Source organism: Myotis myotis, unplaced genomic scaffold (assembly GCF_014108235.1).
Source record: "Myotis myotis isolate mMyoMyo1 unplaced genomic scaffold, mMyoMyo1.p scaffold_m19_p_1, whole genome shotgun sequence".
Taxonomy (NCBI): Eukaryota; Metazoa; Chordata; class Mammalia; order Chiroptera; family Vespertilionidae; genus Myotis; species Myotis myotis.
Window position 1 is genome coordinate 158,812,910 of NW_023416313.1, and position 14,344 is coordinate 158,827,253.

General features: G+C 59.6%; 1 protein-coding gene across 2 annotated transcripts; it reads right to left on the reverse strand.

The window, feature by feature from the left end:
* Window positions 1-481: 481 nt before the first annotated feature.
* CCDC9B (coiled-coil domain containing 9B) lies at window positions 482-9,980 on the reverse strand. Of its 2 annotated transcripts, XM_036297243.1 has the most exons (11): window positions 9,502-9,979; window positions 8,618-8,731; window positions 8,219-8,326; window positions 7,496-7,651; window positions 7,283-7,405; window positions 6,510-6,706; window positions 6,172-6,230; window positions 5,503-5,556; window positions 5,297-5,396; window positions 4,723-4,765; window positions 482-4,640 (listed from the first exon to the last, which is right to left on the reverse strand). In XM_036297243.1, the coding sequence occupies exons 1-11, from the start codon at window positions 9,709-9,711 to the stop codon at window positions 4,110-4,112; spliced, it is 1,695 nt and encodes a 564-aa protein (XP_036153136.1). In that variant the 5' UTR covers window positions 9,712-9,979; the 3' UTR covers window positions 482-4,109. The 2 variants fall into 2 exon arrangements, with proteins under 2 accessions (XP_036153136.1, XP_036153147.1); XM_036297254.1 differs by lacking the exon at window positions 7,283-7,405 and having other exon boundaries at window positions 9,502-9,980.
* Between the last annotated feature and the right edge of the window lie 4,364 nt (window positions 9,981-14,344).

A 14,344-nucleotide genomic window follows, 5' to 3' on the forward strand; every position in this document is an offset into this window, starting at 1 on the left:
AGGGGTCGCCTAAGACCATCGGAAAACACATATATAATTACATATTGTTTTGTGATTAATCACTATGCTTTAATTATGTTCAATTTGTAACAATGAAAATACATCCTGCATATCAGATATTTACATTATGCTTCATAACAGTAGCAAAATTACAGTTATGAAATAGAAACGAAAATAATTTTATGGTTGGGGGTCACCACAACATGAGGAACTGTATTAAAGGGTCGCGGCATTAGGAGGGTTGAGAACCACTGGCCTAGGACATCCTCGGATCCCACTAGTGGGTGGGGACAAAGAACCCTCCCTGTAAGAGAAGGGCCACTTCCCTGAGGCTTTGACTCAGCTAGACTACCCAGATGAACGCTGGTGAGCTCTATAAACCATCCCCTGTTTCCCTGAGGGTGTACTGACCCAGTGAAGATGAGACTAGAAGAGAAAGTAAAAGAAAAGATGGGAAACAAAGTAGACAGGTCACACCAAATAGCTACTTCATTTATTCAACAAATATTCACTAAGTGCCTTCCAGGTGCCAGGCTACTATTAATAAAGTGCCTATTGTGTGCAGGCATATTTTTCGTACTCTTTAATTTTTTGAATAACCCTTCAAGATAGGTATTACCAGCCCCATGTTGCAGATAAGAAAACAGGCTTTTAGAAGTTAAATTGACCAAGGTCATCCCACTGGCAGATGGCAAACAGGATTCAGATTCTGTCGGATCCCAAGGCCCATGTGTGTCCCATCATCAAAAAGGGTCCTTCCCACCCTGGCCGGTGTGGCTCAGTTGGTTGGGCTTTGTCCCATGCACTGAAAGGTCGCTGGTTCAATTCCTGGTCAGGGCACATGCCCAGGTTGCAGTCTCGATCCGGGTGGGGGAAGTGCAGGAGACAGCCGATGGATGTTGCATCCATGTTTCTCTCTCTCCCTCAGCCTTCCTCTCTAAGAATCAATAAAAAATGTTTTTAAAACAAAACGTTTATCTCCCTTACAATATGGTCTGCTGTTCCTCTCTGCGAAGTGATATGGGCCCAGCACAGAGATGCCTCCTGCCTCTTCCGTGCGCCCTGTTTTGAGGCCTTCGGTAAAGTTGTCATCTCCCTGCTGGTTTCCCGTTACACTCTGTGCCCTCCCTTAGTTCCTCCAGCTCTGTGCCTGGGCTCCTGAAAGCCATGTCTCATGAAGAACGTCCCACTTTTAAGAGCAATCTTGTCTGTTGGTCGAGAAGAGAAGGGATTCTAAGAGGAAGGCTCCCAACCAGGCCTTACGGATCCAGGAAGAGAGAAAGCCAGCCTTCCAGGACCCCGAGTTTTGTGGAGGGGCATCTACCCACGTTTCCCTCCTGCTCCATATCTGGTTCTTAGAGCGGGGGGGGGGGCCTCATAGCTGCTGGTTCCCTTTATTCTGAAGAAGGGCTCCCTTTTTGTTGTTGTTGTGAATCCTCACCCCAGGATACTTTTTCCATTGATTATTTTAGAGTGGAAGGGAGGGAGGAGGAGAGGGACAGAGAGAGAAATATTCCTGTGAGAGAGACACATCGATTGCTTGCCTCCCACATGCCCCAACCCGGGGCCTGGAACAAACCCAAGTACGTGCCCTTGACCAGGAATCGAACCCGAGAACTTCTGGTGCGTGGGCCGGTGCTCCACCACTGAGCCACACTGGCCAGGGCAGGGCTCCCCTTTGTTGTTAAAGTTCAGTGATCTTTGCCTCGCCCTACCATCTTCCTCCAGGGAAGATGTCCTATGCCAGTCTTCTTTCCAGCCCCTAGTGACTCCCTTCCTCCTAACATCCTTTTGGATGCGACCCTCAGGGAGAGAAGCCCTATCTGTCCACAGCCTTCTGCCCCGCTTTCTCTCTTGCCTATGTCCTGTTGTGAGGACTGAACCAGAGCTCTGCCCAAATACTAAACCCCCATCCCACAGTCAACGTGCCCTGGCACATCCCCTCGAACGAAGGCACATCTGTACAGTTGGAAGCATTGGCGTTGGGAGAAGTTTGTGAACCTTAGAATTCAAAGTCTTGATCACAATTATTTTTGGAGACACCTGCATTCAAGGGCTCTGCCTACCCCGGCTCCATCCTTTGGGAGTCATGGGCTCCAGGGCCAGAGCAAAGCTCCAACGCCGTATCTGTGTGACTGGAAGGCGAGAGGAAAGCTTGACCATAAGGGTCAGCTTATGAGCTGGGACTCTCTCATTCTTGCCTATTCATTTCACAGGGGTCTTCCTCCCATACGCATAGGAATGTTCCCAAACCCCTTTGATCAACCCACACCAGCCTCTTCCAGCCCCTTCATCCCAGCCCTTTCCCACCCAGCTTTCTCACTCTCCACCACAGGAAGCTGGCAGCCCCACTCACTGGCCTCTCCAGCATCTTCCCAGCTGCCTCAGCTCCCCACCAGCTCTGAAGCCAGGAAGCTCCCCACACAGGGGCAGTGCTTCCTCGTCCCTCACACAGCCAGCAGCAGGCAGGGAGAGTCCAGCCTGTCTTTGCCCCCAGCCCCCATATATGCTGGTCCAAACCCTTACTGCTCGAGTGTGGTCCAGGAGTCAGCAGCATAGGCACCAGCAGGAGATGCATCAGAAATGAAAGTTCCCAGGCCTGCCCCCACCTCCTGAATTAGAATCTGCATTACTCTGGGCCTTAACGTGTGAGAAGCACTGATGGAAACCGTTGGAGCCCCTCCTCACGCTTCCTGAGTAGTTGGGGATGGAGTGAGAACCAGTGAGGAAGCCCAGGCTGCAACCTCATGGTCAAGGCCTCACTTTGACAGTGGAAATCCTGGGGACAATCTGGATACTCCCCAGAGAACCTAGGGAAGCTGGTGAAGCCAGGCGCTCTCAACAGAGAGGAACAGCCACGGCAGGAGCAGAGAGGAGGGGAGCAAAGGGGGGTCCCATGGGGAGATCCAGGCAAGGGCTCGGGGGCAAAGGGTACACGTGATGAGAAAGGGAGGGTTCCTGCCACCATCCCAGTCCCTGTCCCCTGTTGGGCACCTACATTCAAGAACGGCTCCTGCTGAGCAGCCTGGATCTGCGGGATGACTAGGTTTCCTCCCTCCCCCTTGCTGGCAAAGTCACTGTCGCCCACAGGCTGCATTGCTGGTAGTGTGTGCTCAGGAAATGTTTGTTGAATTGAGAGGAAGCCACAGCTTGTGCGGAGTCTGGATAATTCACCAGACGTGGGCCTCAGAGGAGGGGCAGAAATGAAGACTTAAGTAGGAAAGACAAGCCCTGCTGTCGTACTTATGGAGAGTCGCTGTTTCTCATCTCTGAGATCCTGTCTGAGTCCTTGCTTTTGCCTGACTGTGGTGCAGTGAGGTGGTGCGGGGAGGAAGTAGGCGATGGCAGGAAATGACCCCAGGCTGCAGGGCTGCTCCCTGACCCCATTCAGGGTGCACTCAGTGTCTGATCTGGTGTGGGGGGTGGTCCCTGATGGTAAGCTCTCCCACTTTACTGTGGGGAGAGGAGACTGTCCCCTCCCCTCCCACTCTCACCCCATTTCAGAGAGGAAGTCTTTCTAGGGGAGACCTGAGCCTGCTCTTCTAGCCCCAGCTCAGCCTCTGCAGCTGTGGCCTCCCTTTCTCTGGGCCTCAGCCTCCTTTTCCAGAGGGCAGAAGGCTTCTGGCCGCTGGATTGGCCACCCTGTGAGTCTGGGGCTGTGAGTCATCTGGGTGCAAGGCAGAGGTGAGGGGAAGGGCCCAGGCCTGGACTGGTCATGCCAGCTGCTGGGTGCCTGCACTGAGGAGCTGGACGCTGGCAGCTGGAGAGGGAGGCCGCCCAGCCAGGTGCTAAGTGCTTCTCAGCCTTGCTCTCTCCCTCAGGGGTGGGGCGGGGCGGGGCCAGCTTATGGCCGAGGCAGCAGTAGACCCAAGAGAGGGCTTATCAGCCTCAGAGACCAGGTGGGAAACACACATGCACAGGGATGTGCACATGAGATGCAGGGAAGGACAGCTCCTTGCCCCCACATGTCACTGTGCCAGAGAGTTTGCCAAACTGTTGAGCCAGGTGGCCACAAGCCACAGCAACCAGACGCCCATCACAAAGAAGGCTCTTGACTGCGATCTTTCCTTCTCTTCCCAGCCTGGTGCCCCTGCTCCCAGGAGCTTTGCTCAGCATCTCCCTGCAGGGCCAGGGCCCCCTCTTCTACTCCTCACACCTCCTGTGCCCCTCGCTCTTTGGCCAGTTCCTCTGGGGGGCCTGCTTCGCGGTGCCAGGCCCTGCTGGGCCCCAGCCTTGCCAGGCCTGTCTTTTCTGGGTTCTAGGGGCCCTGCTCCTCTTTGTGGCTCAGAGCAAGCCTGGACTTCCTGCTCAGCCTGGGTGTCATCCCACCACACAGGCTGCTCAGAACCATCCCACGGGGACACAGGACTCTCCTGGGCCCCAGGCCTCAGGCACAAGCTCTTCCCAGGCCCGGGGCTACCGACGCCTCCTAGAGAGAGGTCAAGGGGAACCAAGTCAGTGTTTTGTGGAGAGCCAGGAACCGGACTGGCTGTCGAAGCTTCTGATTCCCCTTTTGTCCCCTCCGGGGATGCTGGAGATGGGTTGGTGGCCGGGGCACTCGGGGGTCTGCCCTGCTCCATCCTGCTCTGTGTCTGTGCATGTTCCTTCTCACTCAGAGTCTGCCTGGTGCTTTCACTTCCCTGAAACAAGAGATTGGCACCGCTGGCTGGCCAACCAGGGCTCATGTCCCTAGCCCGCCCCACCCTCTGTCCAGGTACCCACCTCCTGCCTCTCCACCTCCTCCTTGTCTTCCTTTGTCTCCCACCTGGAGAAAGACAGCACACAGTAGGCCCTACTCTTATCCACCCCACGCTCAACACCAGCACTGTAGTCAGTGGCTCCAGGGTCTCAGGAGCAACAGAGCCAGAATGACGCTCCGGGATGCCTCCCTTCCAACCCGCCTTGCTCCCCGAATTCAGTTTCCTCTGAACACTGCCCTGCTGAGCCCCATCTCAGGTCCCCCGCTGCTATTTATGGCCAAGCCTGAAGCACCCTGAGTTCTGTGGAGACTCCAGGCACGTCCCTGCCTGCGCTGCCTGGGAAAGGCACCTGACTTCCCGGGGGAAGGGAACTGCGGTAATTACCACCGGCCTCCCTGGGCACCAGGCTCTTGCGGCTGCTGCTTTGCTGATGGCCTCTCCCTGCGTCTCATTAACCGGCCACCAGGCCGCAGGCAGCAGTCAACCAGGAGGCAGAGCCCGGAGGGCTGGAGCGGGCACCCGGACCAGTGTGGTCCTCAATTCCTGGGGCAGAGGGGAGCCAGGACACCAGGAAGCTCAGACACTCCCCCTGTTACCTGCGGGCCCTGCCAGTCAGCCTCTCCGTCCCTCGGGCTTTGCTGTGTAGGGCCAGTGCCACCAAGGGCCTGCTGGATGGCCCACCCTGAGTAGTACCACCTGCAAGAAACGGCCCACAAATCAAGGTGAGAAGAAGGGCCTTCGCAGCCCGACTCCTTCACCAGCTCATGGGACCCTGCTCCTCCCTCCCTCCCTCCTAACTCACCTTTGCCATCAGGGGACAGTGGTGGGGGCTGTAGCTTCCGGTGGCTCCTGGGACCTAAGTGAGGCCAAGGAAATGGGGAAAGGGAGGGTGACAAAGGATCTAAACACCAGTTTGGAGCAGGGACACCAGTTGTCCTAGGACCAGGAAGCTGTGGGTCATTCCTGGTCCAGTTGTGAGTTTTCTGGCTCCCACACAGAGCCCTGGCCTGGCCATCAGGAGGGCTGGGTCCCTTGCTCACTGCCACTCCTGGCTCAGGGGCAGGCCAGCCGCTCCAGCACAAACCTCCCCAGCACCAGCCTCCCCGTGTGTAAGACAAGGGGCCAGGGATCCGCAGAGCTCTGTTCTGTGTCAGGCCAGGGGCAGGGGAGCTCGGGATTTCGCCCATGAGGCGCCAACAGCTCAGCGGGACCCAGCGCAGACTTCCTGGTGAGCGTCTCCCCAGACAGCTGGGTTCAGAACCAGGGGCAGGAGCTGTGGTTTGGAGGGTGAGCAGGGAGGATATGGTGACCTCTGATAGCAAGGGAGAGGAAGGAAGATGTTCTTCCATGCTTCCTTCCAGCTCTAAAAATAAGTGGCAAACCAAGAGACAGAGAAAAGAGAGGAAGAGGGGGACAGGGGTGGGAAAAAAAAGCCGAAGAGGGGCAGGGAGTGAGGTGGGGTGCGGCTCACCCCTGGTGCCGCCTGCCCTGCCGGAGCCCTCATCGCGAGGCTTGCTGGAGCCCTGGAGCCTGTGGTGACAGAGAGGCATCAGGCTGCTGGTGCAGGGAGGACAGAGGCTGCAGCAAGACCCACACCTGCTCCACCTCCCCCACCTGAGCCCCAGAACTGAGGGCAGCAGGAAGATGGTGGTCCCAGGAAAGATGGGGGACCCAGTGCTCACACAGAGCCGAGGCAGACCCTCACCACCCGGGGAGGGTCCTACTACCTCTCCAAGAAGCACCCACAGTGAGCCGACCCCAAGCCCCACAGCAAGTCAGCCCAACAAGCTTCCCTGCCCTGCCACCCACGTGGGCTTGGCCTTGTCCAGGTCCCATGGGCGGCGCCAGTCACCCTGTGCATCCCTGTGCCGGGCGAGGCGGGCCAGGTCAATCTCCTCCCGCTCCTGCTTCCACTGCGCATAGTCCCAGCCCTCCTCTAGGGGCCCCCACACTGGCCGGTGGGGAGCTGAGCGTCCCAGGCCTGGATTCCGGGGCTCCCGGGCACCCTGCCAGGAAAAGACACTCAGAACTATGGGGTAGAAGCAGAAAGTGCCCTTAGTTTGGAATGGAAATCCAGAGCCTACTAACCCCTTCCTCTCTCAAGGTTTCACTGCCCCCGTGTGAACATTGGATATGTTCCATCTCTAACGTGCTGTTTGCCGTAGGCATGGTTTCCAGCCACTGGCTAGCTGTGTCTTTTGGGCAGTTACTTAACCTCTCTGCGTACCATTTCCTCATCTGTAAAACGGGGAAATAGTAGCACCTACCCATGGGGGTGCTGCAGGGGTGTGTGGCCAGGCCCAGAGTGAGGGCACCCAGCAGCTGTGAGCAAGAGCCGGGACTAGGTGCTGCTGCCACCTAGAGGTCGAACCTCACACGTGGCGGGTCCCTGGCTCCCTCCCGGCCCCACCCACTTGCCACCAGAGGTCCAGGTAGGGTAAGGGGCTGGATCACAGGTCTGGCTTACCCTCACTCTCACTGCAAGACCACCCAACATAGGGACTGGCCCGAGAACGGAAGAAAGGGTGGGAATTCTTGCTGGTGCTGCCTGGCCATGCCCCCATCCCCTCTGGAAGATATACCCTCCGAGCAGAATCCAAGCTGGCAGCCGTGTGCATGAAGGCGCTCCGGCCCACGCCCGCTCCAGGGGACCCTTCTGCCCCCCGGTTCCTCGCTCTGGGCTTCTCACTTACGATCCGCTTGGCCTGGGGGAGGTGAGTGTGGGCACTGTGGCAGAGCTGGGGGAGGAGAGGCTGCACACCGGGCCCCTGGGCTGCCCCCACCACCCTGCTCACCTCGGCTTTGTTTTCCATGGTCACGGCCAGCTCCACCCGCTCCCCCAAGCAGAAAGTATCAGCCAGGTCCCCCACCTCCTCATCCTCCGGCATCTCATCGGCTGCTCCAGGCCCAAGGGTGCTCCTTGCCCAGTTCCGGCTGACCACCCGCTTCTCCTGCAGAATGAGGTGCTCTGCCCTCAGGCCTCGTGGGCAGTGCTGGGGGCTGGGTCCTTTGGGTGGCTCCCCAGGCTGGGCTCCACCCTGGCCCTCCCTGGAATGCCCACAGAGCTGACTCCACGGGTGTTCACATGCCAGTGGCATTAGGTTATCGAGGCCTGGGGCCACCCTGGGGCCCAAGATGCCACAGTGACCGGTCATCTCTGAGCTGGGAAGTGCAGAGCAGTTGGACAATGGGGCTTTGTCCCTCATCCACTGTTCCTAGCATTCAGTCCCAGTTCCCTGACCCCTGGGGTTTGGGGTTTGGGAGTAGCCCAGGCTTTGAGGCCTATGTACAGGGCTGTGGGGCTGAAAAGGGTATGAGGAGGCTTCTATTTGTTGGCCTTTCAGCTGTGGCCCTTAGGGGATGGGGGACAGCAGTGGCTTGGGCTGCGTGGGGTTGGGGGCTGGAGAGTAGCCCAGGACTGTAAGTGGGAGAAGCAGAGGGGCAGGGGTGTTGTCCTCCCCCGACGTGGGCTGGGCCTCCCCCTCCTGCCACCTGCCCTGCCTGCGGGTGGGGCTTACACCGGGAACCTGGCTGATGGTGACGGTGAGGCTGTCAGGGCGCAGGAGCTCCGGCGTGGTCACAGCCATGCCCCCCTGCTCCGCCTGCCGCCGGTCCTCCTGGATCTCCTGGGGGACGAGCCGGGGTCAGCATAGGCCCCAGAAGCACAGAGACACAGACGCCGGCGGGACACCAGGAGGCAGTGTCCCACCAAGACCCTCCGGAGCCTCTCCGATGGACCACACCCACCCTTGCCCCCCCCCCCCCCCCCCCACCCCCCCCACCCACCCCCCCCCCCCCCCGTCCCCAGTCCCCAGCCCGAGCCCTCAGGGAGAGACCACCGCACAAGGGGTGCGGGTCAGACAGGGAGGACCCCGCCCACCCAGCTGGTCCTCCCACCCCTGGCACAGCCCACTCACCTGGTACCTGCGTAGTAGAGCCTGGTTCTTCTTGCGAAGAGCAACTATCCTCCGGTCCAGCTCTGCGTCCTTCTCTTCCTGTCTGTTCATCGGGGACTCGGCTCCGTGAGGCCCCTGCGGAGGGCAGGGGGCCACGGCCCTGACTGCTGGGCCCAACACTCACCAGTGCCCCAACCTCCCCACCAACCTGATTCTCACCACCCAAGGAACAGACCTGAGGCCCAGAGCTGGGGGCACAAGGCGAGACGGCACAGAGAGGGCCCAGCCCCCTTCCTCCCCCACACACACCCCTGAAGCCTGTCTGCCCATCGCTCTGTATTCTTGGGCTCAGGTCAAGGCCTCATACCCAGGCCCCAGGCTCCCAGCAGGGGGCTGCCCCTCCCCCGGCTCTCCAGGGAGCGCCACTGCTGAGCACAGCCTGGAATGGGAGTTATAAATGGCTCTGGCAGCAGAACCTGCCGTGACTGGGAAGTTGCCAGGGGATTCAGGAGGCCGAGGAGCGAGTGGTTTGGCTCATAGGCCGAGAACCACAGTGAGAAGAGAGGCCCCTGATTCGTCCTGAATCCCAGGCCCTGGACCCCACTTCCCAGGCCTGCGCCCAGCCTGGGGGAAAGCGCTGTCCCCAGGGGTCCAGCCTCTCCGCTGTGAGCTGCTGGCAGTGGGCACAGGAGGGAGCTGGCTCCAGGGAGGCCCAGGTCCCTCCCTGTCTGGCTGCAGGGTCTCCTTGGTCACTAATGCCCCTGCCCAGCCCTCCGCCTGCCTAGGCACTGTCCTTTTCCTCCCAGGCCTAGCTGTCCCCAGCTGCCGCCAGAGTATGGCTTCCTGATGTCTCATCCCTCTCCCAGCCCCAAGAAGCCCTCCACCAAGGGCGAGGTGCCACTCACAGTTGAGTGCATGGCAACAGCAGGCACGGAGAGAATTCCAGAGCAGCCCCGGGGGAGCCGAAGCAGGAGGGACGCTGGAGCCACTGGAGCCAGGCCTCTGCCGGCCTCTCCCTGCCGGCTTCGCTGCTCAGCACACGAGATCATGTTGTGATTACAAAAGACTCCTCTGGGCTCCCAGCCAGGAACGCCTTGGCCGCTGCCCCCACCCATCCACCCTCAGAGGGCGAGGACCAGGCCGCCGGCAGCCAGCTGGTCCTGCCCAGCACCTCTCCCTGCCCTGCCCAGTGTCCCCAGACAGACCCACAGGACTTCTCCCTGGCAGGTCGAGCCGACACAGGGGACCTGCCCCAGGCCCTGCTTTCCCCATGGCCCTGTGCCCAGCAAGGCCCCGCCTGGCCTGCCTGCAGCCAGATGGGCGGCCTTTAGCCCTCCCTTTAGTAGAGAAAGGCCCACAGGACCCAGGACACAGCCCCTCGGCAACCTGGTCTGAGGGCCCCCGCCTCAGAGGAGCCTCCCTCCCTCTCCTCCCCAGCCCTCGTGAACATAATATGAAGCGATCAAGCAGCTCACCTGACCTAGTCTCTGCTACCAAATACTACTCATACCTAAAATAACACCATTAGTCACTCATTCCTTTAGGCTGAACGTCGCCTTTCCTGTGTTTTAAAGTTCAGCCCCTTCTGGGAGGCTCAGCCGTTTGCATCTCTTTGGAATGGGGTGAAGGGTCTTTGCCACCACAGCTCACAGCTGGCCACCAGCCTCCCTCCTCAGGCTCCTGACTCTGGGCCCAGGCTCTCTAGGGCTGGCCCTTTCGGCCTCCCTGACCCGGAGAAAGGAAGCAGCCTTTCTTGGGAAAGTTTCTCGCTCAACTTTCCCTGTACAGCTACGGCTGCCCCTGTGCCCAGGGGAGCAGCTTGCCTGCGTCCCCTACCTCCCCGATTGACAAGGCCTCCGTTTCCCTAATCCCATGCCAGGTCTCGTGCCCTTCTGGTTCCGGAGCAGAAAGCTCCTCTGCCCTCTCTGTCTTCCCAGCCCAGCCAGAGGTCCCACCTCTGCTCCTCTGGAACCCCCTTCCTGGGGCCCTCCCCTCCCCACCACGGTTAGCCCCTTCCCTGGCCAGGCACTCATACAGCACCCTAACCGCACCTCAGTCTCCACACACCCAGAGTTCCCTTGCAAATGCCCCTGCTCTCTCTTCCTTTCCTGCCGGATGTTCCCACTGAGTCAGACTCATCTACTTTCCCAGCAACTGAGGCACCCAGGCTCCTGGCCCTGGGCATCTCTCTCAGGCACACTCGCCCCATCTCCACCTTCTCCATGCGCTGCCCCCCACAGCCGCTGAGTTCCAGCAGAGCCTCTGAAGGAGGGCGGGGGTGGGGGGGGGCGGGGGGCGGGGAGGGCAGGCCCCCGGAGCGTGGCCGGCAGGCTTCCCTGCCGCTGCCCACACCGTGTTGGAGCCGGAGGCCTGCAGAGCATCGGCCTGGGAGGGGAGATGCAGCTGAGACGAATGTTCTCGACCGCGTTTGCAACCCAGCCTCCCAGACCAGGCCGAGGAGGAGGGGTATAGATAGAAGAGGCTGCAAGGGTGAGGCACGGTCTGCTGTCCCCCTGGGTCCCACTCCCAGCCAGGGGAACAGGAGGCACAGGTGGAAATCCAGCCGTCCCGGGGGAGGGTGATCCAGCGCTTCTGGAAGGGCCTGCCAGGAGGGACTCCACTGAGCTAGTGGCAGAAGCCCATCGGGCTGGAGGCCCACGTGCCCAGGACAAACCCACAGCCAGAGCCCCGCAGTTTCTGGTCCTGGGCTGCCCACGAGTAGCATTGTCACACCTCAGAGCGGCCCCCCGCACGCTCCTGTTTTCTCCAGGGCCTTATTTGCCTGTGTGCTCTCCCGCTGGACAGAGGCTCTCTGAGCGCAGAAATGGGTGCCAAGGACCTGGCACAGCGCCCTCGCAAACGACAGCCCCCCCCCCCCGCGCCCCCGCCCCCCCCCCCCCCCCGCAGAATGAATATGTGAGGGAATATGGGCGCAGCTGTGCGTATCTTATATACAGGCAGGCTGGGCCTGCCTCTCACCCAGACCGCAGGCAGCCCTGAGGGAGGCGGGGGCTGGTGAAGGCCACTAAGAGGGAATCCCCCTTCCCTGTCTCGGGGAGGCAGGGAGATGACCAGCGTGAGATTCCTGGAGACCCTGATTCTGTTACTCCGTGCCACCACTAGGGGGCAGCAGAGTCGCAAAAGCCCGGTTTGGGGAGGCGTGATCTTTCCCCTTCACTCCTCCTGCTCCCCCAGCTCCTCCTCCTTAAGTCTCTGTAATGCCCACCCCCCAACTCCACCAGGATGGAGGTGAGGAAGCTCAGGAAGGTAGCCCCATTTGCCTAGCCTGCACAGCCTGTATGAGGCACAGATGCAACTACTAGAAACCACCAGGGCGCCTGCCTCCCTTGCCCAGCGCTCTCCCCAGCCCCTCACAGGTCCGGGTCACATCTCTTCCCTTTGGAAGGTATTATGGGTCTATGGTCCACAGACCCAGAGCCAACCCTGAGGGCAGGTGGCTGCAAGTCTGGAGATTCTTGTCGAGGAAGAAAAGAGGAGGAACGCTTGCAGGGGAAGACAGGCCCTCTGGACGACTCGCTGAGACGGGAGCACCGATCAGGCAGAGGCCACGCCCATGGAGCCGGCACTACTCAGACCCCGGCCACTGTCTCCAGAAAGGGTGATGGTTAAATGCAAGCACTCCTTGCCCTTCCTCAACCTTGTCATAAAACGAGGCAGAGTGCAGTGGCAGATTCCAAATTAACTTCACCCCTTGCTGGCTGCGTGGCTTTTGGTAAAGTCCTTATGCCTCTGGGCCTCATCTATAAAGTGAGGTGTAACTACTTCGAGTCACCGGCAAATGAAATGAAAAAACGCAGTAACATCCGTATGTGTCTCTACTAGGGTGAAGCCCAAAATAGTTTTCTTGCCTCAGGGAACCTTGATAGCCACCTCTGGATGCTTCCTCTGAGGCACCCCAAAGGAGCAGGGGCTGCACACACTGTAGACGCGTGGTGTGTGGAGACCTTCCGTGACCGGGTGCAGGAGATCCTGAGGCACGCACATTCTCCGCATCCTTTCTGCGCCTCCCTTCATGCTGTTCCCTGCCCGGAAAATCCTCCAAGGCCGGCTCCTGCCCCACCCGCTCCAGGAGTCTTCTCTGCCTGCTCCCCTCCCCCAGGCCTTGTTGCCTCTGAACTCCAGGCTCTGGCTGCCACCCATCCCCAGCACCGGAGCTCCTGGCAGCAGTCCCTGTGCTACCTGCCTCTGGATCCCACCGGGTCCCGTTCCAGGCTCACGTCCCGGTGCCTGGGACCATTCTTTTGCACCGGGGCTAACCCTTAGAGGTCACTGGGCCCACTAGACAGCTCTGGGTGGGTGGGTGGATATTGAGGAAGAGGATGGGCAAAGCTAGATTGCACGAGAGCCCAGTTACTAGGCAGCAGCCCTCTGAGTCAGAAGAGACAAGAAGGTGGCGGAAAGCACAGTGTTCTTTTCCTACAGACCCACTTCCCCCACTCCCCCTATTCCTGGCTGAAGACACTGCTGTGCTCAGTCCTACTGACTAGAGCGGCGGTCGCCAGCCGGTGGTCCGCGGACCGCTGGTGGCCCGTGAGGTCCGAAAGGTTGACGACCGCTAGACTAGAGTATATGCAGGCCTTTCAGGTCCGGCCAGGCCTGGCCCTGGGTGAAGACTCAGAGTGCATGAGATTGGGCCAAAAGGACCAATCCTGGGTAGGCTCCAGGTGCCAGGGACAAAGTCTGGGCCTGCCTCTCCCAACAACACACATGCCAGAGTGGGGCAGGGCCAAAGCCCTTAGACTTGCAGTGGTTCTCAACCTTCTGGCCCTTTAAATACAGTTCCTCATGTTGTGGCCCAACCATAAAATTATTTTCACTGCTACTTCATAACTGTAATGTTGCTACTGTTATGAATTATAATGTAAATATCTGATAGGCAGGATGGTCTTAGGCGACCCCTGTGAAAGGGTTGTTCAACCGCCAAAGGGGTCGCAACCCACAGGTTGAGAACCGCTGCCTTAGAGGCATCAGGAAGCAGAAGGAAAGCTGGTCTGGGGACCCACCCCTCCATTCTGCTCTCAGGGCACACCCGGGCGGGGCCTCTAGAGCTTTCCAGCTTTAGGCCTAGCAGTGGGAGGTGAACCCTTGTGTGGCACTGAACCCCCGGGGTCTCCCCTATGGGGACCTTTCTTCTCTCTGGAGGCTGCAAAGTAACTCGAGTGTTTTTCTCAGAGCTGCCCACACCAGAGGCCAAGTGCTGCCCCGTCAGGGCACCTACTGTGTGCTTCACCTGGCTGGGGGGACAAGGAGGTGAGCACACAAGTAGGAAGCTGTGTCCAGAGCTGGGAGGGGGGGTCGGGTCTGGGCCAGGCAGAGCAGTGAGGGTCTAGGGAGAGTGAGCAGGAGGCCTCAGAGTATTAGCACAACTGGGGGTGAGCACAGCGGAGAGGGGAAGGGCCGATACAACATCAAGGACTCAGGCCTGCGGACCCTGGAAGCGTGGAGCAGATGGGCTTGCCTGCGTGTGCCCAGGGTGCTCCTTCCTCTGGGCAGGCAGAGAGGGTTGCATGGGATAGACAGGCTCTCCTCCACCTTGAAGCTCACCTCAGGGGCCGCTCATGGGAGTGAGGTGCGGGTGGAGCCACATCCTCTAGGGAGAGGTAGGGCAAGTTTTGAGGGGTAGAGAGCTGGCTGGTCCCACAAGAGGGAATGGCCAGGGGTGGTGTGCCCCATCTCTGGGTGGCATGCCCTGGACTAGAGGCTTCAAGGCAGAAGAGGTCAACTACC